The sequence below is a fragment of the Phyllostomus discolor genome, chromosome 5 (assembly GCF_004126475.2).
Source record: "Phyllostomus discolor isolate MPI-MPIP mPhyDis1 chromosome 5, mPhyDis1.pri.v3, whole genome shotgun sequence".
Lineage (NCBI taxonomy): Eukaryota > Metazoa > Chordata > Mammalia > Chiroptera > Phyllostomidae > Phyllostomus > Phyllostomus discolor.
The window spans coordinates 155985507-156010397 of NC_040907.2; the positions used below are offsets into that span (position 1 = coordinate 155985507).

At 40.3% G+C, this 24891-nt stretch overlaps 1 protein-coding gene across 3 annotated transcripts in view; it reads right to left on the reverse strand.

Annotated features, from left to right (window-relative positions):
* Positions 1-17012, reverse strand: part of CFAP43 (cilia and flagella associated protein 43) — an 81521-nt gene extending 64509 nt beyond the window's left edge. Inside the window, exons 1-5 of one of the 3 annotated variants that reach the window (XM_028512855.2) lie at positions 16811-17012; positions 15249-15502; positions 10601-10697; positions 6813-6980; positions 4567-4717 (exon numbers count right to left, since the gene is read on the reverse strand). In XM_028512855.2, coding sequence (XP_028368656.1) covers positions 4567-4717; positions 6813-6980; positions 10601-10697; positions 15249-15502; positions 16811-16881 — 741 coding nt within the window. In that variant the 5' untranslated portion in view covers positions 16882-17012. The remainder of the gene's footprint in view (positions 1-4566; positions 4718-6812; positions 6981-10600; positions 10698-15248; positions 15503-16810) is intronic. The other 2 variants (XM_036027260.1, XM_036027261.1) reach the window with 2 other exon arrangements.
* Positions 17013-24891: the final 7879 nt, after the last annotated feature.

The following is a 24891-nucleotide window of genomic DNA, read 5'->3' on the forward strand; positions in this document are numbered from 1 at the left end:
CAACCCTTAAAAAAGCATGAAAAACATTTGTAGCTTGGGGCCATACAAAAGCACATCATAGCCTGTTGATCGCTGCCTTGCACAGTAATACCCTAGTATTATGCCTCCGGCAGCCTTAAATGCTTGTGACCAGCAGAGCAGAGGGTGCCCCCCTCCCCTTCTTGTATGGACGGAGCAGGTCTCCTTGTAAGCCTAGGACCACCTGCTCTCTTTCCTGGAGGTCAAGGTAGTTGTAACAGCAGTTTTGGGCACATCCCCCCGCCTCCCCCGCCCCAGGACTGATTGAGATTGTGAACTCAGGATATCATAACATGGCATTCCTTCCTTTCTATTTAAATAAATCAAACATATGGACTTAAATGTGTTTGTTTGTTTTCACTTGTATGGAGAACAGAAGGTTTAGTATTTATCTGGGCTTTTTGTTTTGCTATACTATTATTTAGAATTGCATTAGCTACAACATATATCTTTGTTTTCTTTAGACATCCTTACACCCATAGGAATAGAAAACATTTTTAATGAGCCAAATTACCAGAATTGCTAAATTCCTTGAGAGTTCCATGTTTATTTCATTCATATATTCATTCATCTAACAGATATTTATTGGATACTCATGGCACCCCAAGCACAGGAATGTGGCAATGCACAAAACACACAAAAAATCCCAGCAGTCATACATCTTGGTGAGGGGAAATAGAGTGAAATAAATGAGTTCAATATACAGACTGCTATGTGTTGCAAAGGGCTGTGGGGAAAATGAAGCAGGGTGAGCTGGAGTTGGCTCCACAGTTGGGGAATACTTCACACCCACACAGATGGTGATTTTTCTACTCAGAACTTCCCAGCGCATGCAAGTTACCTTTCTAATAAATACTCAAATGGAATAGAATAGCATATGCTGCTCTTTTAACTTAGGAAAGGCATGTCATTTTAAGGTAAAGCAGGTGTGACACTGTCAAAGTAACTATTTCTACTAAATTCTCAACTTACATAAATTTGTTGTACAATTGATATTTCAGCAAACATCTATTGGGCTTTGGTTACATTGCACCAAGACGTAGGGAATCCCTCCTCTCGAGAGGAGAGCCTCCTACTGAGGGAGGAACCGGCATCAACAAGCACGAGACTCAGAAAATGAGGTGGGTTATGGTGGAGGAGTGTGTGGAAATACAGGGGTGGGCAAAAGTAGGGTTAAGTGGTGAGTACATGAAACCATTTATTCTTGTGTTATTTTAAGTTAATTCTTATGTTGTTTTCTATACAAACAGCTGTAAACTTTTTTTTGCCCACCCTGTATCGCATAGGCACCCGTAAGAAGGCAATTGGTTCTTCTGGGTGGGGTGAAGGAAGTGTAGAGAAAGAGAATTCTCATTTGGGATGGATCTTGACACATGAGCAAGGCAGAAATCATATATAGGAACAATCACGATAATTTTTAAAAGAATAGATTGACTTTGATTGCATAATTGGTCTATCTCATGCCCTCATGCCCTTAGATTGTTGAAAATAAAACTTGAATAACAATCTGGCCATCCAGTAGGACAAACAAAGGGACAAAACCAAATGGATTAAACTGCTACTAATTAATGACATTTTTGTGGTGTGTGAGATTTGACTCATAGAAAAGAATTACTCTCTGAATACCACTATTTAAAAGTCTTTTGGGTTGTCTTAATGACATATAACCTTAGACTATAAATCACGATAAGACAGACTCTACCTCGTATTGCAATGGGTTTAAAATATTAAGGACGCACGTATCTGGTCCTCACAGCACCAGCGAATCTGTGCATATGCAACAGAAGGTGGGGGTTAAAACTTGCAATTTTCTGGCTGGCTATGGTAAACTAGTATTATGTGTGGCTTTTCTTACTTTAAGATAAATCCCGGCTTGTTTTCCTGTTTCTTCCTTTCATTAATAAATGTTTTCTGTGCCAACCATATATATTTTTTTGTTTATTGATTTCGGAGAGAGGGGAGGAGGGAGAGAGAGAGAAAGAGACAGAGAGAGGAAGATCAGTGTGAGAGAGGAACATTGATGGGTGGCCCCCCCATACGTGCCATGACCAGGGATTGAACCCACAATCTAAGTATTGAACCCTTGACCTCTGTGTGTGGACGATGCTCCAACCAACTGAGCCACACCCACCAGAGCTGTTCTGTGCCATTTAAAAAGTAAATGTGATATTATGTGGATTATGTGAGTAGAAACAATTTTTAATTCTGAAAATTTTGAGACTTGTAAAAGAAAAGGCATGGATAGTATTTAAAAATTTGTTGATAACACCACCTCTTTGTTTAATCCTCTGGAATCATGATTCTAACACTTTGGTCACTTGAAGACCAAACATGGAAAACTTGAGTCCGACTCAATCTTGCTTTAGAAAATGTAAGCACCTGAAAGTGTTTCACAATACTTGAGTTTATAAAAGAGATTCTTATTTAGCAACTTATGTTTTTAAGGTAGATGGAAAAAGGGAAATGGACACTTGAGATTAAATTAATTATTTGGGATCCAATCTCTGGCCAGATAACATCTGCCTTTGATTCCCCCATGCTACTACTAGATACAGTTGTAATGCCCTAAATAGGTTGTGAAACATGATGCGGGCCTATTTAAGGGCCTGCAATGGACCTTTCTATTATTAGCTATAAGAGATATAATGAGAGCATTTAATGTTTGTAATTTTGTAAAAGTATACAGCTTGTCAATTTCTAAGACTCTTATATAGATCGAGTCATTACTGATTTCTTTGCCACTGGTACCCAGGTTGCAAAAAGATGCCATTCAAAGGAATGAATAGAATCAAGACATTTGAGCTCTATTTTATGTTTTCACTCATTGTATAGACATTAATTAATGTTTTAGCCATTTTTCTCACCTTCTTTATCTATAAAATAAAGAAATAAATACTGGGAAAGTTAACTTCCTATTTAAATGCAAAGTACAAGACTTTATTACTATTCCTTGTATGATTTAGAGATGTCAAATGCTCATATAACTATGAGCATTTTTAAAATTGTAACTCCACATTTAGATATTGAAGGAAGGCATTCCAATAGCATTTTTCAAATGACAAGGACAACTGCCTGAAATGTAAATGTTTTATGCAGGGTTTATCGCGTTGGTGGAAAATGTGAAAGATGAGGGCTCCTCCAGAAAAAAAAGATTTGAGATAGTTGACGGTTTGGAGTCCTAGGAATCAAATACTAAACACAGAAACTTTTTTTTTAAGCTGTAAACCCTGATGGCTGATCTATTTGTGTCTCCTTGCTGCCCCACCGTGGTGAGTGTGGTTGGGTTCCCAAGGCTCAGGTCTGTGCTATTGAAAGGAATGAGTCATCTTCCGTAATCTAAAAGTGAGTAACTGTCATTCTTTAGAAGAAACAGAAATAAGCTTGCCAGAGCTTATTTTTAATAACCTACCACATTGGATTATTTTTAGCACTCGAGTAATGCAGGTTGGAGAGGCTTGGAATCAAGCTCCTCACCTTCGTCTCAAAGGCACGGCATGTGCTGTTGCTCTCTGCTCTTTTCCTCCCTCTCGAACATCACCTGCTTTTCACTCTCCCCTCGCTGACTGTGCTCCAGCTGTATGGCTTTGTTCTCAGCTCCTCAAACACACTGAATTATTTCCTCCCCCTAGGATCTTTGTACATGCAGTTCCCCCTCTTCCTAAACACTCTTTACCCTGCTCGTATGTAGCATGGCCTCTGAGGCCTTAAAGTCTCACCTTAAGTGTCATCTCCCCAAAGGCTAGACCAGCATATGTTAATCTTGTCCTTACCTCCATCCCCCATTTAGCCTGCTCAAATAATTACATTTTGCAATGATGTAACACATCTCCTGACTTTGGGTGTTGTTGCTCTGTCTTCCTGAGAGAATGTAAGCTCCAACAGGCAGGGATTATGATGCCCAGTTGGTCACCATGTGACCCCACTGCCGAAAACAGTGCCTGCTACATGGGAGGGGCTTGACAAATTTGTTGGATGAATGAATGAATGAATGAGAGTGCAGCTGTTGACAACCCCCCTTTTGAAACTTTCTTCTGTTGTTTTCCACTGTCTGGCTCTTCCCTGGACTTGCTCCTATTCTGTGACTGTTCCTTCTCACTCATCTTCCCCCACCACATGCCCCCACCCACCATTGGCAGTCAGTTTCCCCTTTGGCTGTCTTCCCTCACACCCCCTTCTCTCCTCTTCATCACACCCCTCCCCTCAGGGCTTCCACTGCCCATCTGCAGGAATGACTCTGACATTCTGTGTCTGCAGCTCTGACTTTTCCCTAATAGTCACTTTGCCAACTTCTACCCCACATCTCCACCTGGAGGCCTTCCCAGCACCCCAAATGCAGTATACTCCAACACTGAAACCACATCTGGGCTCCCTCTTTCAGTTAGCAGTGCCATTGTCTTCCCAGTCACCCAAAACCTCAAAACTCCAGCATCTTCATCTCTCATGGTCTCCAGGCTAATCTGTATCAGAAACCAGGATGGTTCTCACTACCCTGCACTCCTCATGGGATGACTGTGTGAAGGCAAACAGGAAGACATGCCAGGCAATTACCCTGAAAGTTTCAGCCTCTTCGCCTACTAGCCCAGCAATGGCTGACAGTGGGAGGACAGGTCCATACATGAGATCCTTGGGCAGCGAATTGGGGAATATTAAGTCTTTTTCATCAAAAAATGACCCATCTTCCGTAGGTAGTTTTGCTGGCCTACAGAAGAAAGAAACATCAGAATAATCATATTAACAGAAACTAGTCATTGATGTAACTGTTGCTTACTGGTGGGGAGCTGTTATAACATAAAAAAATAAAATAAAATAGATAAGGGCAAAATATTAGACTTTAAAATATATATCATAAAAAGATAAGTAATGTACAGCTGCAAATTAAATACACAGGGATTTTCAAAAATTTTCAAAGTTAACATCTAATGTAGGATTATAAATCTGAATGCTGATGGGGTCAGGCAGGTTGTCTGTGGCAAGGCAGCAACTGTGGCAAATGGGCGATTGTTTTCCTTCCTATAGGTGGCAGGCACTACGTAGTTCCAGCCACCGGGGCTTGTTGACATGTGGGAATTCTGGTCCCAAAATTTCGAGAGAATGTACATAATTTGTATACTCATGAGAAATCTCTCAAATTTTAGGTGTTGGCAACCAATTCAACTAAAAAACACTGTGGGTCAAAACAAATGTACGTGTAGGTTGTATTGAGCTACTTCTGTGACTTGTGGTATCAAGAATTCATCTCAAATTTGCCATATATCTACTTTTAACTCATAATATAGCTATCAAGATGAATTTGGAGAATTCATGGCTTTATGCATTACATAAAAAATTTCTTGGTTATGTTTTATGAATGGTGGATAATTTTGTAAAATGGCCATGCAAAATTAGTACCTACTACTTAAATGTAAAGCTTGAGTATTTTAAAATCTTGCTTGCTTTCTGAACTGGAAAGTCCACTCCCTTTGCCTCCCACTTTGTTCACAGAAAAATCACAACTCAGCATTTAAAAGAGAATATTCAAGGGAAGCAAAAAGAGAGAAGGGTATAATAAATTACTTGCCTATCCTGGCAAGGATCTGCTGGAGACATCACCCATTTTATGAAAAGTTAGTGTTGTCAGCCCTGGCTGGTGTAGCTCAGTGGATTGAGCGCAGGCTGCGAACCAAAGCATCGCAGGTTCGATTCCCAGTCAGGGCACATGCCTGGGTTGCAGGCCACAGCCCCCAGCAACCGCACATTGATGTTTCTCTCTCTTTCTCCCTCCCTTCCCTCTCTAAAAAATAAGTAAATAAAATCTTAAAAAAAAAGTTTGTGTTGTCAACTCTGCTTGGGGACAGGGCTGGCTACCCAGTGCGTCCTTGTAAAAATGAAACTGTGCCATGAACAGTGCTGAGCAGAGAGAAGTGTCTCTCTTAGGGCTCTCCATCTAGAAAACTTTATTTACCAGATTTACATTTCTCTGTAGAAGGTAGTTTCAAAAATTGCAATTTCAAGGATGCCGTGGCCGACATCTCCTTAGTCTTTGCCTTGGGAGAGTATGGTCAGCACAGGGGCACCTGAGTCTTTGAACCCTTTTCGCCCAAGACACCATTCTCATCAACTGTCACCAGGGCATTGGTCATAGAATTTCTCTTTGATCACTTCTATTTATTAATAAATAGTAACTCCAGTGATCTAGTATCTGGAACTACCCTTTTATTTATAGATAATGTGGCTGAAGTTATAATCTATATAAAATTTCCATACCTAAAAGTTTCTTATTTTGGGGATTTCAGTTGGGTATCAAAGTAATAGGAGCAAAAAATTGTTTTGAAATAGTAAGAGCAAATAAAATTTTGGAAAATTAAATGATGTTGAATAAAGCTCTAGGAGGACTTGATATTCAAAAGAACCTCATTGGAAAATCAAGTCAGGGAGAATATTTTAAAAATGCAAACAACCACCCCAAGATCATTATATATGTAGAAAGATGTTGTAACTTAAGATATACATATAAAATTTAATTCATCGGCCTTTGCTGGTGTGGCTCAGGGAATTGAATGCCAGCCTGCAAAGCAAAGGGTCACCAGTTCTATTTCCAGTCTAGGGCACATGCCTGAGTTGCAGTCCAGGTCCCCAGTAGGGGGCGTGCGAGAGCCAACCACACACTGATATTTCCCTCTCTCCCTTCTCCTCTCTAAAAATAAATAAATAAAAAAGTAAAAAAAGTAAAGTGTAATTCATCAAATTAATCTGATCACATTACATGAATGCAAACGCAGACCACCACTATATTGTATTGCAATGAAGTCTCTCACCTTGCTTTGAAATAATGCTCCTGGTTACTTCTTTCAATGGTCCACACGGTCACTGAACTTGGACTTGACAAACACAGCTGGCGCCAGTTCATGGGGTTAAAAGTCATCTGGCTCACATCCATACCAGGTTGTGACTTCTTACACAAAATGACACCCAATTCCCAGTTCCTTAGAGAAAAATTGCATTTGGTAAAAGATAGTTTGAATCTCATATCTTGAGAACATTTATCTAATTATTTGAATATAATTTATATAAATTGAGACAATTTATTATATAATTTATATAATCTATGACAATGTCCTTTTTTACTATGCTTATTATTATACTATATTTGTTAAAGAAAGCAAAAGAACTATTTTTAAAATATTACTCATATGCCAACAAGACTGTTTTATCTTCTCCATTAAATTTGCATTTAATTCATCTAAATCTAGAAAATGGACTATATCATCACATTTGCCAAAAAATAAGTGTATATGTCTAAATCTCTATACTACATAGGAGTACTGTATGGTTCTTTGTATACTATATATACTGATGCTGATTGATCATTTACTGAGGGTTGTATGAAGATTTTATTTATTTTTATAGAGAGGGGAAGGGAGGGAGAAAGAGAGGGAGAGAAACATCGATCAGTTGCCTCTCATACGCGCCCCAGCGGGGACTGAATCTGCAGTCCAGGCTTGTGCCCTGACCAGGAATCAATGGGTGACCTTTCATTTTGTAGGACGACACCTAACCAACTGAGCCACTCCAGTCTGGGCAATCATTCACTGAGTTTTTTAAATTATAGTACTAGTTCTTCAAAATTGATTAATTCATGTATTCACTTATTTATTCAAGAGAATTACTTGAATGCCTACCATGAGTGAGGTCCCTTGCTAGAGGAAATAAAGAGAAAAATATTAATGTGAGCTACCCTCTCATACAAGGAGCCAGCACTCCGTTCGGAGTTGTGATGGGGCAAGTGGAACCGGTGCATATTAAGCTCACTTGGTCGCCTGGCTTCCTCCTGCTCTCCCCTCCTTTCATCCTTGTCACAAACATCCTGACCGTCATGTCAACCATTCTATTGCTGGTTCTTTGGATCTTTTGACTTTCTGCCTCAGGTACCCAGCAAAAACTGTCATGCCTGGATGTGTACAACTGCAAGCCCAGGCTGCTGGCGACGTAGGAACAAAGACCACAGGACTACACGTGTTAGTGCCATTATACATTCCTCGTCACCACCCCCCACTGGGGCCTCAGTGTGACCTCAGACTCTACTGTTTCCCTGGTGGTGCTCTCTCCTGTTCTCTGAAGAGGTCATTTTTAACATCTTCTGTTTTCCTGAAGCCTCTCCACCTCTCCACCTTACTCTTGGTAAATGGCTTTGTTTTCAATGAAGAAAATAGAGGCCATCAGCTGAGAATTTTGCCAAATTCCTGCTATCGAGCCTAATGGCCCCTCAGGATCTGCATCATTCTTTCCTTCTTTCCTGTTACAATGGAGAGCATGTCCCTCCTGCCTAAGGCCAGTTTCACAGCCTGTGCTCTGGATCCTACAAGTCTTGCACTCTTAAAAACATTAGTCTCTCCTTATTCCTTCTCTTCTGCATCTTCGGACTACCCTCTCCCAACTCCTTCCTGTCAACGCTTACATTAAGTGTTCATCTGTACCATTTTTTTAAGCCCTCCCTCAGTCTCACGCATTCATGTCTCTCTCCCATCCCCTTCAAGCCAAACTTCCTGAGTGGGTTGTTCTTAACATACTGCCTCCTCTTCCTCACTCCTGCTCGTTCGTTCCTCATCCCAGGACATCAGCATCCCGTCACCAGTGCTTCAATGACACTGCTGTCTCCCAGATCCACTGATACCCACCTTCATCCTAAATCCAACAGGCACTTCTCAGTCCTGGCTAACTTTCCTTCAGCAGGATTGGACTCTGCTTGTCGTGACAATCTTCTGGAGTGACCCTTGGACTCTGTCACATACCTATTATGGATACCCCATACCTCTCAGGCTCCCACTGTTTCTAAGGCCTAGCTCACCTGTTCTTACTAGCTTACTTGGTGGCTGTCCAACTCTGTAGGCGTAACTTCCTGTGGGTATACCCACCTGTGCCTCACCTCATGTCTGCTCCACAGGCCCAGGGGATTCCCTATGCCCCTGGGCATGACATGCAGGAGGTCATAATAAACCTAAAAGTGTAGTGAAGTTAATACCTTGTGCAATGGACCTTTGATTGATGGGATAATAGGAGTTGGTGAGCAACATCTCATCTCTTCCTCTCCCCTTCCCAGCCCATACAGCCTCTCAATAGACTACCTGTGAGACAGAGCATTGGACTTGGTACCAAGTGGTAGCCAGCAAAGCAATGAGCACTTACAAGGGCTCTCCGCCTTCCCTGCCTCCCTCCCCTTTCCCTGCAGGCCTCTTCCTTGAGATTGCACTCCCTACTAAAGTGGCTGGTGAGCCTCTGACACGGGCTCTGATTTCTGTGGGACCATCCTTCCTCCGTGACTGCTCCTTCTGGGTCTCCAATGAGGTTCCTCTTCCTCTTCAAGTCCCTTTTTAATTGGTGTTGCTCTGAGTTCTGTTCAAAGCTCCTCTTTAGGTATTCTTACTCATTTAGCACTTTGATTACTGTTCTGATTTAACAACTCCCAAACATTTATTTCCAGCCCTCTACCCTGAGCTCCCATCCCAGTTACCTGTGGCAGTGGCATGTTGTGTCCCTCAATATCTAGTCTCCACATCTTCCTCCGAGTAACAGAACCCCTGGTTTTTAGCCAGGCACACAGTCACCCACCATGAGGACACTTGCCAGCCTCCCTTGCAGCTCAACATTGCTTGTGACTAAGCTGGCCAATGGGATCTAAGTGTTGGTGATGCGTGCAACTTCTAGGCTATGCATTCCAACAAACATTTGTGCCTTTTCCTCAAACTTTTGCCTTTTCACTGGCTCTCAAAAATACACGGGTGGTGCCCCCACTTCAGACTAGAGATGAGGGCAACACCCTAGGAATGGAAGAGCAAGATAGTGCCAGGCTGGCCTTGTACTCTGGGGAGCCACCCATAACAGCCTTGAGCTCTCGTACCCAGACGGCTGCATGTGAGAGGAAGTCACTTCTGTCTTATTTAAGCCATTTTTCAAGGGTAACTTGGGCTTCTGTGACAGTAGCTGAACTTAAATCCTAACTGAAGCCCTGGCAGGCGTAGCTCAGTGGATTGAGCGCGGGCTGGGAACCAAAGTGTCCCAGGTTCAATTCCCAGCCAGGGTACATTCATGGGTTGCAGGCCATGACCCCCAGCAACCGCACATTGATGTTTCTCTCTCTCTATCTCCTTCCCTTCTCTCTATAAAAATAAATAAATAAATAAAATTTAAAAAACCTATTACTTCAAAGTGAACTCTAATGTAGAGACCATCTTAATTTCAACATTAGTGGGAAATATGCAAACAACTCAAAGATACATTTTTAACAAAAGATGAAAGTTTATGCATTTATAAACCTATTCTTTACCTGACAAAGGAACTATTATAACACAAAATGAAAGAGAAATATGATAATTAATTTAGCTCTCATTTAGCTTTTCCCCTACCAAATTTTATGCCTAAAAGCAGTAACTAATATTATATGTTATGATTCGGACTTTTACTTCTTCCATTTTTCCTTGTTTCAGATTTTTTCATGTATATGTCTTGTGACAAAATCTAAAAAGATAAGTAACCTAACTTGTAGGGAATTCTGTAAATTCCTTTAACAAGTTAAATGAAAGGAATTCTGTAGGATGCGGGAACTTACCAGAGAGCCAGTTCAAATTCTGGGAGAGAAGAGTAGCTAGCCAGGTAGTTGCCACAGTAACTGAACGCAAGTAAAGTATAGTCCAGAAGAACATTGCCTAAAATATAAAATCCATTACAAGGATTTTATTACCATATTCTGGGATTAACTAGAGTCTATAATTTATTTTCCTTCTCTAATAAATTTCGCATAATTTGAAAACATTTAACTCTTGGAACAGGAGTCTCCTGGCTGATTTCCGACATAATAAACAGAAAGTTAAGAGCAAAGTTAAGATCCATTTTTAAAAGATATTGGAGCGAATTAAGACCGTGAGCCCACTGTGTGTCCCTAGACTTCAATGGCAACTGAGATACTGCAGCATGTGTGTCCCGTTGTGGCTTGAAATGACCCAAGAGCCATAGAATATTCCACACATATATGAGACATTGTAATTAAAAACGTTATTCAAGCAACTTTACACACCTTGGGGAGGTGAAATAGTTCTAGCTTACTTCTATATCTCCATACCTTAGGCCATATCCGGCCCGTAGCTTAATATCATCCAGTTCTTCGAACTACTATAAATATTTATATTCTCATTTGTATCTATAGTTGAAGAAACGAAAATTGACTTTAAAAGTCTTAGCAACAATGCGTTGGAATGTACATCATAAGGATGCTGAAACAAGAAGTGTCTGCTCCTGCCTCTCTGTAGATGAGACTCTGGTCTTCCTTCTGTATCTGCTGTGCTTCAGCACGGCTCCATTGGGGAAAGCTCTACCTTCTCCTATGCCTGTCTTTTTAAAATTTTTTACATTCACTCTCAATGGCTACTTCTGTGTATCTTTAGTGGTTCTGCTGTTTTTCACCTGTCTCACTTCAACTGACCGTAACATAATGCTAAACTTTGTCATTTACTGAATTTATTTAGCCTACTCTAGTGAATAAAGAAAACAGCTTATATATATATATTTTAAAGATTTTATTTGTTTATTTTTAGAGGGGAAGGGAGGGAGATAGACAGAGAGAAAGAGAGAAACATCAATGTGCGGTTGCTGGGGGTTATGGCCTGCAACCCAGGCATGTACCCTGGCTGGGAATCGAACCTGGGACACTTTGGTTCCCAGTCCGCGCTCAATCCACTGAGCTACGCCAGCCAGGGCAAAGAAAACAGCTTATATTTTTTAAGCATTCAATACAAAAATAAAAATAATTTTTCTGTGGGAAAGAGGCCTTATTAGAATAACTTTCTATCCTTGCTATATAAATATTTCCTCCCCAAACTGAAGCTTATTAATTTTATATTTCTTTTACATTTATTCTAAATTTTTAAAAATGCATTTTTTAAAATTAAATACTTTTGAATTTTATTGCTGTTCAAGTACAGTTTTCTGCCTTCCTCCCACCCCTCCCCATGGGTTTTGAAGAAAATATAAAAAATGCGTAAAAGGAAAAATATATCCTTAGTAATCCTATTACCAAATTTGGTATATTTCTTTCTGGTATTTTCTTCTGTGTTTACTTGTAGAAATAGACATTTTTTTCTTTAAATATAACTTTGTAGCTGCAATAAGCATGGATTAAATATTATACATAATAATTCATTTTTACAAGAACACTTGAATCATACATAATGTTACTCTTGTTAGTTTGTTGTCTCCCTTATACTGAGCATTTTATAATTAATAATGTGAATTTTAATGTCCACATAATATCCCTTTATGGGATCTTTTAACTTATTTCACCACATTCATGTTATCAGAGATGTAAGTTGTCTCCAGTCTTTTGCTATGACAGTGTTTTGCACCATATTTGACACGTCTTTGACCATATTTCTGATTATTTTCTTAAAGGTGAATTCTGGTTCTTGAAGTCAGTTTAACTGAGTCAGCTTAATATTTACCTTCCAGAAAGATTATCAATTTATACTCCTACCTTCAGCAAAAAAAGAGTGCTACCAATTTCACTGCACTCTGCCTAGCAGTTACCAAGTTTTTAAAAAAAATTGTGCCCTGGTTGGAGTGGCTCAGTGGATTGAGTGCCAGCCTATGAACCTAAGGATTGAGTGCCAGCCTTTGAACCAAGAGGTCGGTAGTTTGATCCCCAGTCAGGGCACATGCCTGGGTTGTGGGCCATGTTCCCAGTAGGGGGCGCACGAGACGCAATCACACATAGATATTTCTCTCCCTCTCTTTCTCCCTCCTTTCCCCTCTAAAAATAAATAAAATCTTTTAAAGAATAAAATATTGTAACCTTGATAAGCAAAAAAATCTCATCTTGATTTAAATGACACTTTTTAAAATAAATATTGAGATGAAACATTGTTTGATATTTTTGATCATTTGTAGTTCATGATGAGGGCAAGTTCCTTTTCCATTTGTTCTAATGGAATATTTATCTTTTTTTCTTATTGTTTCCTAATGCCCTGAAAATATTTGATCATATTTGTTCCAAATATTTTCCTCAGTTTATTATTCGTCTGTTGACTTTCCATGGTAATTTTGATATTTCTGAATTTCAAATTTGTATATAAACCAAGTATGTCACTTGCTATTTTTAATTTTTCCTTTGTGAAAAGTTCTTCCTCATCTTGAAATCATTTCAATGTTCTACTGTATTTTCTTCTACTTTTTAATGGGTTTGTTGTTTACATTGAACTCTTATTTTCATCTGACACATATTTTGATGAACAGTATAACATAAGTACCTAACTTGATACTTCTGTTCAAATAGTTCCTTAACACCATTGTTGGCAGCCCACATTATCTAGTGTGTGTGTGTGTGTGTGTGTGTGAATGTCTTTCATCATATACTTAGCTTTAGATATTCTATAACCTGTCCCCAGATTTCAACACTTTCTTTCGTTGGTGATCTCTGCACCAATACCACACCCTTAACCACTGGAGCACCACGATGTTAAAGGGGCCCTCTGCTTTGCCACCATTCTCTTCCAAACTATTTCCATTCTCTTTTCGTTCTTCCTGATGCACTTTGGAACCATTTCATTTAAGTACTCCTGCCTTTCTAAAACAGATGATAAACCTATGAATTACTTTCTTTAAAGAATATAAAAATATATTTATAATAACCAGACTTTCCATCTAGGAATGTGTCTGTATCTTTTAATATATTAAATCAGTGACTTTTGTAGTTTTTTCCACTAAGGTCAATCACATTTCTTCTTTGGATTATTCCTAAGCATCCAAATCTTCTAATTGTATGGGTATTCATTTTGAAATCGGCATCTTATCGAGCCCCCTTTTATTGGTCCTAGTAGACTACTGCATTACCTGTGATCTCCTTTCCCATAGCTATAATTTTGTTTCCTATTTTGTTGCATTGACTAGAACTTCTAGGTTGATATTAAATAATAACAGTAACAACTGGTATCTTTGATGACTCCTTCCTAATTTTATTGTGAATACCTTTGGAGTTTTGTTAATCAATATGAATGATGGCTATTGGTTTGAATTAATTTTCAATTTCTTAGACTGGACTAGAACCAAATCACCAGGCTGGGCACAACTGAAAGAGGAAAGGTAGTTATAGTTCACATAGACAGTTCCCAGTGTATGAATGGGTTATGTTTTAAAAGTCGTTTAAATCTGTGAGAACACAAATTTCCCCTCAAATAAAATGTCAAATTACAGTGAAGTTCCCTGGCTTGACTCAAACATTGATTTGACCCAAAAGGCTATCGAACTAAGACCAGCCTTCATCTCTGCTGAGATTTCTGTCCATGACGTATTAAATGAGGGGCTCATTAGATGGGCTCCAACAGATGTGCAACGGCCCGGTTTGGGTCCACTGGATCTAAGAATGAGTCAGTAATAACTTAAATGGTAGATGACATTGATTGACATACATGCGACATATGTCCTATATAATGACACATGATATATAATAACATATAATCTCACTTATTATCACCACAGCCTTAACAGGATATATTACCATTATCCCCATTTCACAGAAAAGGAAATTGAGGCTCAGAGACTTATCTTTAGAAGTTATACCACGTCAATTCACCCAGATTTTTAATAAGCTATCAGGAAAGAAAAAGAAGTGCTAGCTGGTGTAGCTCAGTGGATTGAGCACTGGCCTGTGAACTCAAAGGGTTGCTGGTTCAGTTCCCAGTCAGGGCACATGCATGGGTTGCAGGTCAGGTCCCCAGTAGGGGGTGTGTGAGAGGAAACCACACATTGATGTTTCTTTCCTTCTCTCCCTCCCTTCCCTTCTGTCTAAAAATAAATAAATAAATAAATAAATAAAGTCTTTTAAAAAATTGTTCTGAAAAAGGGTTTTTTCAAACTGCATTTAGTGCTATAAATAAGTCTTCTAGCTCATGTGCACATGAATCACCTGGGGAATATTGTTAAACTGCAGATTCTAATTAAGTTAAGTGTGCACTGGGAGCAGAGTTTCTGCATTTATGACAATACCCTAGGTGATGACAATGTTGAAGGTAAGCATGCCACACTAGGAGTAGTAAGGCTCTAGCCCAATTAATTAAAAGTCCTCTGTGATCAGCCTGACTCCTTTTAAAATGTGTATTACAAAAAAAGGAGAAAATCTTCCAAAAATGCTTCATTTTTAAGAACTAGGTTTAGTTATACCTTATAACAAAATCCTTCAGTTATGGCAGAGAAAGAGTCTTGCAGGATACCTTTTAATTTGATCCTCTTGGTCAATCCCGGAAAGTTGTATATGTAGATGAGAGGTTTCAGCTTCCGGTCAGAAAAAGCCACAACTTCATAAGGAACATTAGTTGCCACGACGCCCACAATTCCGTTCATACACTGGAGTACAGTTTTTTTCTTGGTTGCAATATTAATAAATATTATGAAATTGCCACTAGGATAGCAAATGGTGCTGTCGTTGATGAAATGAACATTCTGCTTAGGGAATCCTTGTACCCATCTTTAGGGAAAAGATATATCACCATCAATACAATACATTCCAAATACTTTCTTTTATTTGAAAAAGCAAACAAAAGGTAATCAAACTCCTTGAAACACATCTATTCTATTTTCACCCACTTTCTGCACCAAACAGTCTCTAAGACAACAGAACACTTGTGCTGGCTGAGAGGCCAGGTTAAGTCCAGGTACTATAGAAATTTAAATGTAGACCTAAAATTCCATAGGTCTCAAGAGAACTTTTTCAGTGAAGCAAATCCTGTGACCAAAACCTGAGAAAGTCTCAGAAGGACTTTCTGGAGTCTTGTATACTTGAAAAAGAAACAGTGAAAACAACAGAGAGAAGAAAAGCTTGATCCTAACAGAAAACAGGGTGTATCCTGGGCCACTGTTTTATGATTATCTTTGATTTTAAAAATAAACTTTATAAAAAAAACAACTTTGAAAAGGACAATCCTGCTTTGTGGTTGTAAGCAGAGTAGGCAATTTTCTTCTCTAGAAATGTGTAGCCATATTTAGATCTAAAAATACAGATAAATGTAGAAAATAAAAGGAATTAAGCCAACATGAGTGAAAGGTTACAACACAAAAGGAACATATTTTTAAGTACGGAGTGCTGGTGAGTATATGCTAGAAGTAAGGGGAGTCTGAGATGAGGGGAGATTCTAGTTTTATTTAAATATTAAGGATATGCTTAAAGATAGATGGTGAAGGTAAGAGAAGGACACTGGGTTGGTCAGAAATTTCAAAAGATTGGAGAGAAGAGGCAGGACCAGGGGAGTATGCTGCGTGGAACAGACTCCAGGTAACAGACACTCTGGAATGTGGAAGGAAAGAAATACCCCTTTCATCTGTGCAGCAGTTTATGCTTTTCAAAGGCCACTACAAATGCAAATAAATCCAAAATTAGTGGTTTGGAATTAGGAGGAAGGGAAGGACGGCCCTAAGTTTGGAGGGAAATCACCAAAGACTACAAGTATGGAAGTGGGGCTCTCATTGGAATGGAGAGGGTGGGGGTTATTTATGAAAAGTCGGGAAAAGCATCACTGAAGGCAATGCTGGGCCAGGAAAAGGAGGCAGAAATGGAAAGTCCGGGAGAGCGATGCTGGGCAAACGAGCGAGGGGAGGGGAAAATGAAAGGGGGTGGGGCAGGGAAAGAGATGGAGATGGGGTCATGGAATAATCGTTCGACTCAGGTCAAAGTTTCCGGGTCTACAGAATGGGAGGCAGAATAGCGTAGGAAAGGGATGAAAGTCAGAGGAAGAGTTTCCGCGAGACCGAAGTCGGTCGCCGGGTGGCGATGCCGCACCTCACGGACAGGGACGCGTTGCTGGCGATCACGGAGTAGGGGCTGTCGTCTACCTCCCGACCTTGAGCCATGGCCCGTGTTCCTCAAAGCCTAACCCCTGGCAGCAATCGCTAGACCCGGGTTCCCGTCTGCAGCGGTTACTCCGAACCCGCAGCAGCCGGGACAGCGCAGCCTCCAGTGTTTGTACCGTAGTCGGGAGACCGTAATCCCTGCGCCCATTGGCTCTGATCCTCTAGCCTCCTCCCTCTAGAGGTGAGCGGATTGGTGGAAGCCCTACAGCGTATCAGCCAATGGGCGAGCCACCAGAGCAGCGTAGGGGGGTCCCTCAGTATAGCTGCTGGAGTGGCCCTACCCAGCACGCGGCAAATAATTACAATATTAATAAATGTCAATAGCTGAAACTAATATTGAGTGCTGGCCGAGCCAGACGTTGCTACAAGCTCCATGCAGGCATTATTTTATTTAGTCTTCAAATTCCCCATCGACCCTATTTTACAGATAAGGAAAGTGGCGATAAGAAAAATAACTTCCTTAAGACTACACAATTTAGTAGGATTTGAAGCAAGTTCTAATCTAAATCTACAGTTCCAAGCCTTTCATTGTTGTATTACACTTTCACAGGTACCCTCTGCTACTTAAAGGAGGCAGATAGCTTCTGAAAATAGCCTGATCAAAGGGTCAGCAGCTTGTCCGTGCTTCCTCCCTTCCCTTCCAGCCCCTTCCTAGCCCTCTCTCCTGTTCCTTTGCCTTCCCTCCCCTCCAGTCCTCCCCTTTTCCCTGCCTGCTCCTTCCCTTATTTAAGTCCCTCCTTCCTGTCTTGCCTCCCTCTCTCTTTCATTTCATTCACAAATATTTGCTGAGTATCTCCCTTGCATGGAGCTAGTCTCTTGGAACAAAATAATCATCAAAACAGGTAAAATTCCTTCCTTCTTGGAACTCAGAGACTGGTGGGTGTGAGGGGTGGGTGGCATAGACATCCACTTCATTACACAAATGTAAAATTACAGTTTGAATTAAGAAGAAAGGGAACATGATATATGAGAGCTTATGTTGGGGTCCTCACCTAGTTGGACGGGCAGTGTCAGAGATGGTTTCTGTGTGAGCCTGTGCTGTTTTCACTGAGAGTCAAAGGATGAGGAGTGATTGCTGGGGGGGGGGGGGGGGGGGGGGAAGGGGCATAGTGCAGTTTTTGGAAAGGTATCAAGGCAGGACAACAGATTGGATAAACTGGGAAGGGCAGTGTGACTGGAACAGAGGGAGATGAGTAGAAAATACTGAAGGAATGGCTGGAGAGGAAGCCAAGGGCCAGGTAAAGGTCAAGTTGAGAATTCCGGTCTTTATCCTAAGAGCCATGGAAGGGCATTTCATGGTTTTCAACAGGAAAATGATGAAATGATCAGATTTGGTTATAAAAGAGTATTCTGGCTACAGAAGAATTATCAATTAGGACAGTAGGAAGAATAGAAATAAGAAGATCTGTTAGGAGTCAGTTTCATGGTCCTGACAAGGTGAGCTAAAGTACTACTGGCAGTTTTGGCTACATAGAGGTGTAACACACAAACCTCAGGTTCTTCAGACACTAGGTAGTCTTTCATTTCAGGGATGTGGGGCAAAAGTGGAGAAGTGTTTCTCTTAGGCAGGAAAGGGGATTAGTCACAACCATAGATCTTTAGGGTTGCCATGGTGCTGGGGGGAATGTTGAGCTCCATACCCATGTGACAGAGGGGTGGTAGGCATGAGGTGTGAAGGGCATAGAAAGGGCATATACTTCCGAGTCTGTAGGTGGCACTGTGTCACATAGTGAAAGAATAAATAATATACAAGGAAAACTTTGTAGGCACTGTTGAAAAGAGGAAACAATAAAGTTTGTTAAAAGTTTGATAAAATTGCTTTACCACATGTAGGGTAAGTGGAGGCAGTCTGGCTTCCTCAACCAGGTGTCTGGGTAGCGAAGGGAAGCGGTGTTCCCGTAGCCTTGGAGGGGCCTGATAGCTAGTGTTTTCGTAGCCTTGAGACTGGGTCTGACGAACTGTTCCCGTAACATGAAGTGAGCTCGCATGCGCAGAATTATGTTATGTTATGTAATGCTCTGGCAGTTTTCCAGCTTTGTTCCCCTCTAGTACTTCAACAGGCAGGGACTCCCTGCTGGGGGCAATGATGAAAGACACACAAGGGGACAGGTGCCACAATGGGTGCCACGCTGGGAAGCAGGGGCCACAACATGAGACATGCAGATAGACACACAACTTGAAGCGTGCGTGGCTTGCCCACCCGTGAATAAAGGCATGCCAGACATCTCAACGGCTCTGTGAATATTTTTCCATGTTCACAAATACCATGAACTTGTCTGGCCTTGAAGGGTGGCAACACACCATGCAACAAAAAGTCAGAAAGTTACCTCTGCAGGCGGTACCGAGACATGGAGGTATTGTGTTGGGTGGGGTGAGACTTCTGAAGTTGCTTGGAAACTTGGACCCCCTGTGATTTAGCAGAACCCTAATATCAATGGACTCTAACATGGACTTCATTGAAAGAAATCCAAGAGCCATTAATGGAGAAAAACAGGAATCACTATACGTCGTGGCACAGATATCACTTAAAACAGAACTTTAGGAGAGCATTAAGTTCAGGTTTTTGAAGACTATGGTTTATCATCATTACACATTCAAGGTGTGAATTTGAATAACCCCATCAAGGCTTAAGACCCTCTCTGAAAGCTGTCTCATCTGCATCAAATTCTCCGTTGAAACTCTCACAAAAATAAAAGCTTAAAAGCACTAAAATCCATCACTACATTTCACTTTATTTCCTTTCATCTGACTACCCTTCAATTTCCTTTGTTTTTAGGGTCTTTCATATTACTTATGTTCCCTTAGACTAGAGAGAGAGAGAGAGACTGCTTTTAAAAGAATATACGCCCTGTGGCCACAAGTTTTTTACTGGTAGAAACCTGGCATGGCAAGTTAAGAGTCAGGTATTTCAGTGTATCTATCCTATGACAAAAACTTGAGTCCACAAGAAAATGAAGATGAGGTGGTGAAAACACCTGAGTTCACATTATGCTCTCGAAGGCTCTGTGGTTTAGAGAAAATAACCCTCAGCCTAAAAATTCATGTTTTTATTCTGTCTCTGCTTCTTAGTAGGTAGGAGATAGCTGGAAAGGTTTCTACAATTTGAAGCTTTCTACAATGTAACTACTTCATCATCTGTAAAGTGAATCCGACATTTTCCCTGCTTACCTTCAGAGGGTTGTTATGAGAATCAAATGAAATAATGTATACAAAAAGAACTTTGCATAGAATGTGTAATGCAGACACGAGGTCCTGTTGCATAGTTCCCAGTCATTTCCTTCGGCTACTGTGCCTGGGAAGGACTGATTTCATGTGCACACTGACGGCACACATCATGCTCAGGCTGCCTACCTGACCTCAAGACTGCTAACTTTTTTTTTCTGAGTATGCAGACAACTATAGTGGGTTAAATCTGAGAAGGAAGATGATCGAGTTCCCTTAAATTATTAATTAGCATCAGTAACACAAGTTTGTGCTCTGGAGCAGTTATAGATTGGAACACATTAGTGGTATTATTGACGGGAGAGACCTGGTTCTTCTTGCTGATGCATGTAAAGAATTACATATCAGCAAATCTACTAGTATGTAATCAATTTATTAGTGGTCCGCTTCCATGGAAGAGAACAGGACCGGGTAGAGTAGGGGGTAAAGGGAAAGTTTCAGAGCAAAGCAGGGTGAGAAAAGCAAGAGCAGCTGAAGACCAGGGTGGCAAGCCCCTGGGCAGCCTGAGGCCGGGTGGCCAGTGGCCCTGTGGCCCAAGAGCCGAGAGCACCCTGAGCTCCCGACAGAGAGAGCACCCTGAACCCTCTAGAGAGAGAGAGAAAGAGAGAGAGAGTGAGTCCTTTGTTCTCAGGACTTATATAGTTGGTGGGATAGGAGGGAAAATGTTACATATTGATTAATGGGTAAATGTGACTACCCAAATTTAGGGATAAATGGATAAATGGGGATCTGTCCGCCAAAATTCTTATCTTGCTCCAGACTCCATCTGGTCATCTTGTTGTAAAACAAATACCTGACAGTTATTTAAAGTTGAGGCACTTTCCAAAGTTATTTATGAGCTCTTTCTGTAAGCATCAGGGACTCCCTCCTAAAACAGATAGTGACCAGAGGTAGGCAATTAACCAAAGTTGTTTTATGGGCTCTTTCTTTGGGCACCAGGGACCCTCTCCCACATTCAGGCCTTGGGATGAAAGCACAGTTTCAAGGCTTTCTTTCCTGCTAATATAGTGTTTCTTGTGACATTGAAACACTTGGCAATATTATCAGAACAGGTTTAGGACTGCTGAGTTAGCGTGTGAGATTTGTCTCCTTCCTCCTCCCTGCCTCGGTTTACTATTTATTCCACCTAATTGGTAAAGGGTGTTTCCTGGCAACCAGGGTGATAAATGCTGGCCAGTGACAGTACTGCAGTTTCAGAGTTTTTCCTATGCTGTCTCCTGCTTCAGTATGATCTGTTTCCTAAGTAACCGGTCATTTTTTTGGTCTTTTTTGATGAAAGAACATGAAATAGAAAATTTCACAATGCATCCCACATGGGAAGGGTAAATAATATTTCAGATATCTGGGTGTGTACATTTGTACTTTTGTACTTGATAATTAAATTTTCCCTTTTAAAAAGTCAGCAAATACTTTAGAGGTTATTATGATCAGGGAGACAAGTCATACTCCTGTATTTCATCAAATTTAAGATAAAATGATAAATAGGGAAAATCTACCAGTGAAATTACAGCAGAATCCTTTCTCATGACGCAGAATTTTTATTTTATACTTATTGGAAGAACGCTTTTAAACTTAGACTTTTATCACAAAAGAACTCAAACGTACAGAGAAATAGATTTTTATCTTATATTACTCTTGTGCAAGTATAAAAAAGAAAACATAAGTGACATAAGCTAAGGTATTTCTACAGCTTCTTCACCTTTAGAACCCATCTTTTTAAAATTATTTTTCAAATCAGAGTCACAGGCCTTCATTTCCCCTCTATCCTCCACCCCAGCTTTGTGCGATGTGCTAACAAAAGCATTTCATTTAAGAGTACTCTCACTATTTCTGGGCTCTTCTTCCAAGCCATTGACATCCACCCTACAAATGTAAGCAGAAACAATATCATCTATGTCAGGACTGCACCCAGTCTACAGTGATTTTAAGATACAATCTTAAAAACAACGGCCCCACGTTTTCAAAGGTGTTCAAAACTGTAGAAGCGTACAGCTTAGAACTGATGAAATGCGGAAGTAGCTAGAGATCGGACTCTGATGTCAGTCCAGAGTTGAAAAACTAGCTTCTCCAATCAAAAGTATGTCCCTCTTGGTAAAGTCACTTAATTGCCCTCCTCCAGATTCCTCATCTATGAGATGGTAAAATTAACAGGGTTTCTTATTTAATTCTTACGGTCGTTGTGAAGATTCAAAGTTTTTCATGTAGAATGCTCAGCAGATGCCTGGCAGGCAGTGTGCATTCAACAGTGGAATTATTTCCTCTATGCTGTTCTACCACATTTCATTTAAGAATATACTTGAATGTGTTTCTGCATCAGTATATACAGATCTATTTCATCCCTTTTAATAGTAGTAAGGTTTCTTTTTTTGTTATTGTTGTTCTTTTTAAGATCATTTTCTTAAATTTTAATTTTTTACTATAGCATATGGAAAAACTTAGATTCTACAAGAAGGTTTTCAAATGACAGCAGCCTCCACCTCATCCTTTCCTACCAATTCCACTGTCCAGAGGCCACCCTCCAGCTTAAGGAATACAATGTAACCAGTACCAAAGACTGCCCGCCCATGCCTTACTCTCTCCCTTTTTCTTCCTCTTCCTTCCCACACAGGTAACAACTCTCCTGAAGTCTGTTCATTGCTTCTTGCTTTTCAATTCTACTACATATGCATGTGCCATAACCAATATGCTTTTTAATTTTGCATGTTTTTAAGGTTAATACAGCATACCATGTATATTGTTTTGTGACTTGTTTTTATGACTTAATCTTAAGTTTTTGAGATGCATTTATTTTGATAGCTGTAGCTGTAGTTTATTAGTTTTCATTGCTGGATAGTTGTTCATTATATGAATACACCACAATTTATTTATCCATTTTGCTCTCAGTGCACTTTTAATATTCCCCTACATGTATTTTTTTGCTATTGTTATGGACCGTTTATTCCTGTATGGCTTCTTATTGTGAGAATTATAATTTTGTTTTCATTTGACCTCACTCTGGGCCTTACTAATACTTTCTTATGAAGGCTATTTCTCCCTGCTATGGATTATGATAGCATATTAATTTTTAAAGAAACATTTGTATTCCCAAAATAAGGGCCCCTAAGTTTTTAAAAGAGATTTTAAATATAATTAATTAAGATAATAATAGCAAACCACTTCATGTGACTTTCAATATTCCTAACTTACTCTGCAAAATATAAGTATCAACTAAAATGTAAATATATTAAAAAGTATAAAATTATTCAAGAAACATTCCCGAAAAGTCAATGAATGTTGTATCAAGTGGGTGTATACAGCAGTAAAGACAGGTGGTACTTAGAAAGTAGAAAACTATTTCTCCTCACGAGGACTGCTGACTTGTGATCTTTAACCCACAGAACCAGCTGAGGTTAGCCTACTTAGGCTAATGACTGAAATTACAGCTGCAAAGGTGTGAAAAACCGTGGTTTTGCCTGCGGCTGACAGCAGTGTGTATCCAGATGTTCGCATGTCACCACACACCCTCGAAGACTGGGAGATGGTCCACCACAATGCAGGGCAGTGCTCACAGCGCAGTCGTTTCCTGGGGCGTGTGTTTTCGTTTCAGTGTGTTTCTTTGAGGAACTAACTTTTTACTTCATTAATGAATTGGATCTTTCAAATCATTACAACAAAATAGTACCCTATTCATCCTAATTAGGGACAGGCCATTCCACTTAAAAGTTCTCAGATAATACCTTGACCTGAAACTTTTAGTTTGGCCAGGCAGAGGTTTTGCCTGGCCAAATTTAAATTTACAGGGTTAATTTGCATGATACATTAATGTGCTAAGAGACCTTTTAAAAAGTTGCTTTTCTGAAAAAGAGCTAAGCCAGACCCATGCTTTAGCAGAAATATGTTCAACCTTTTTTTTCACTGAGTATCTGCAATAATAACAAACATTTATTTAACACTTATTTTGTGCCGAGAATTGTTCTATGTGCTTTCTGTATACTTACTATTTTAATCTTTCTTCAAATTCTGTAAGAGAGCCGTTAGGTTTTTACCATCTTATTTTACAGGTGAGGGAACTGAAACAGAGGGAACTTGCCTACAGTCACCTGGTTAATGAGGGATTATTATAATTCATACAGTTTCATACAAATTCATATGTTGGATTATGAATTCATAAATTTATATGTCGAAACTCTAATTTCCAGGATCTTAGAATGTGACTTTATTTGGAAATACGTTCATTGCACTTGTAATTAGTTCAACTAAGATGAGGTCCACTAGAGTAGGCTGGACTCCTAATCCAGTATGTGTTCTTGTAATGAGGGGAAAGTTGGACACAGGCACACAAAGAGCATGCCATGTGAGGATGAAGGCAAAGATGGGGTGATGCTTCTACGCTCCAAGAAATGTGGAAGATTGCCAGCAAACCACCAGAAGCTAGGGGAAGGGCATGGAACAGATTCTCTCTCACGGTCTTCAGAAGGAACCCACTGTAGGGTAAGTGGAGGCAGTCTGGCTTCCTCCCCCAGGTGTCTGGGTAGCGAAGGGAAGCAGTGTTCCCCTAGCCCTGGAGGGGCCTGAGAACTAGTGTTCTCATAGCCTTGAGACTGGGTCTGATAAACTGTTCCCATAACATGAAGTGAGCTCGCATGCGCAGAATTATGTTACATTATATAATTTCTGGCATCTTGCCGGCTTTGTTCCCCTCTAGTACTTGAACAGGTAGTGACTGCCTGCTGGGGGCGATGATGAGAGACACACAAGAGGACAGGTGCCATGATGGGTACCACGCTGGGGAACAAGGGCTACAACATG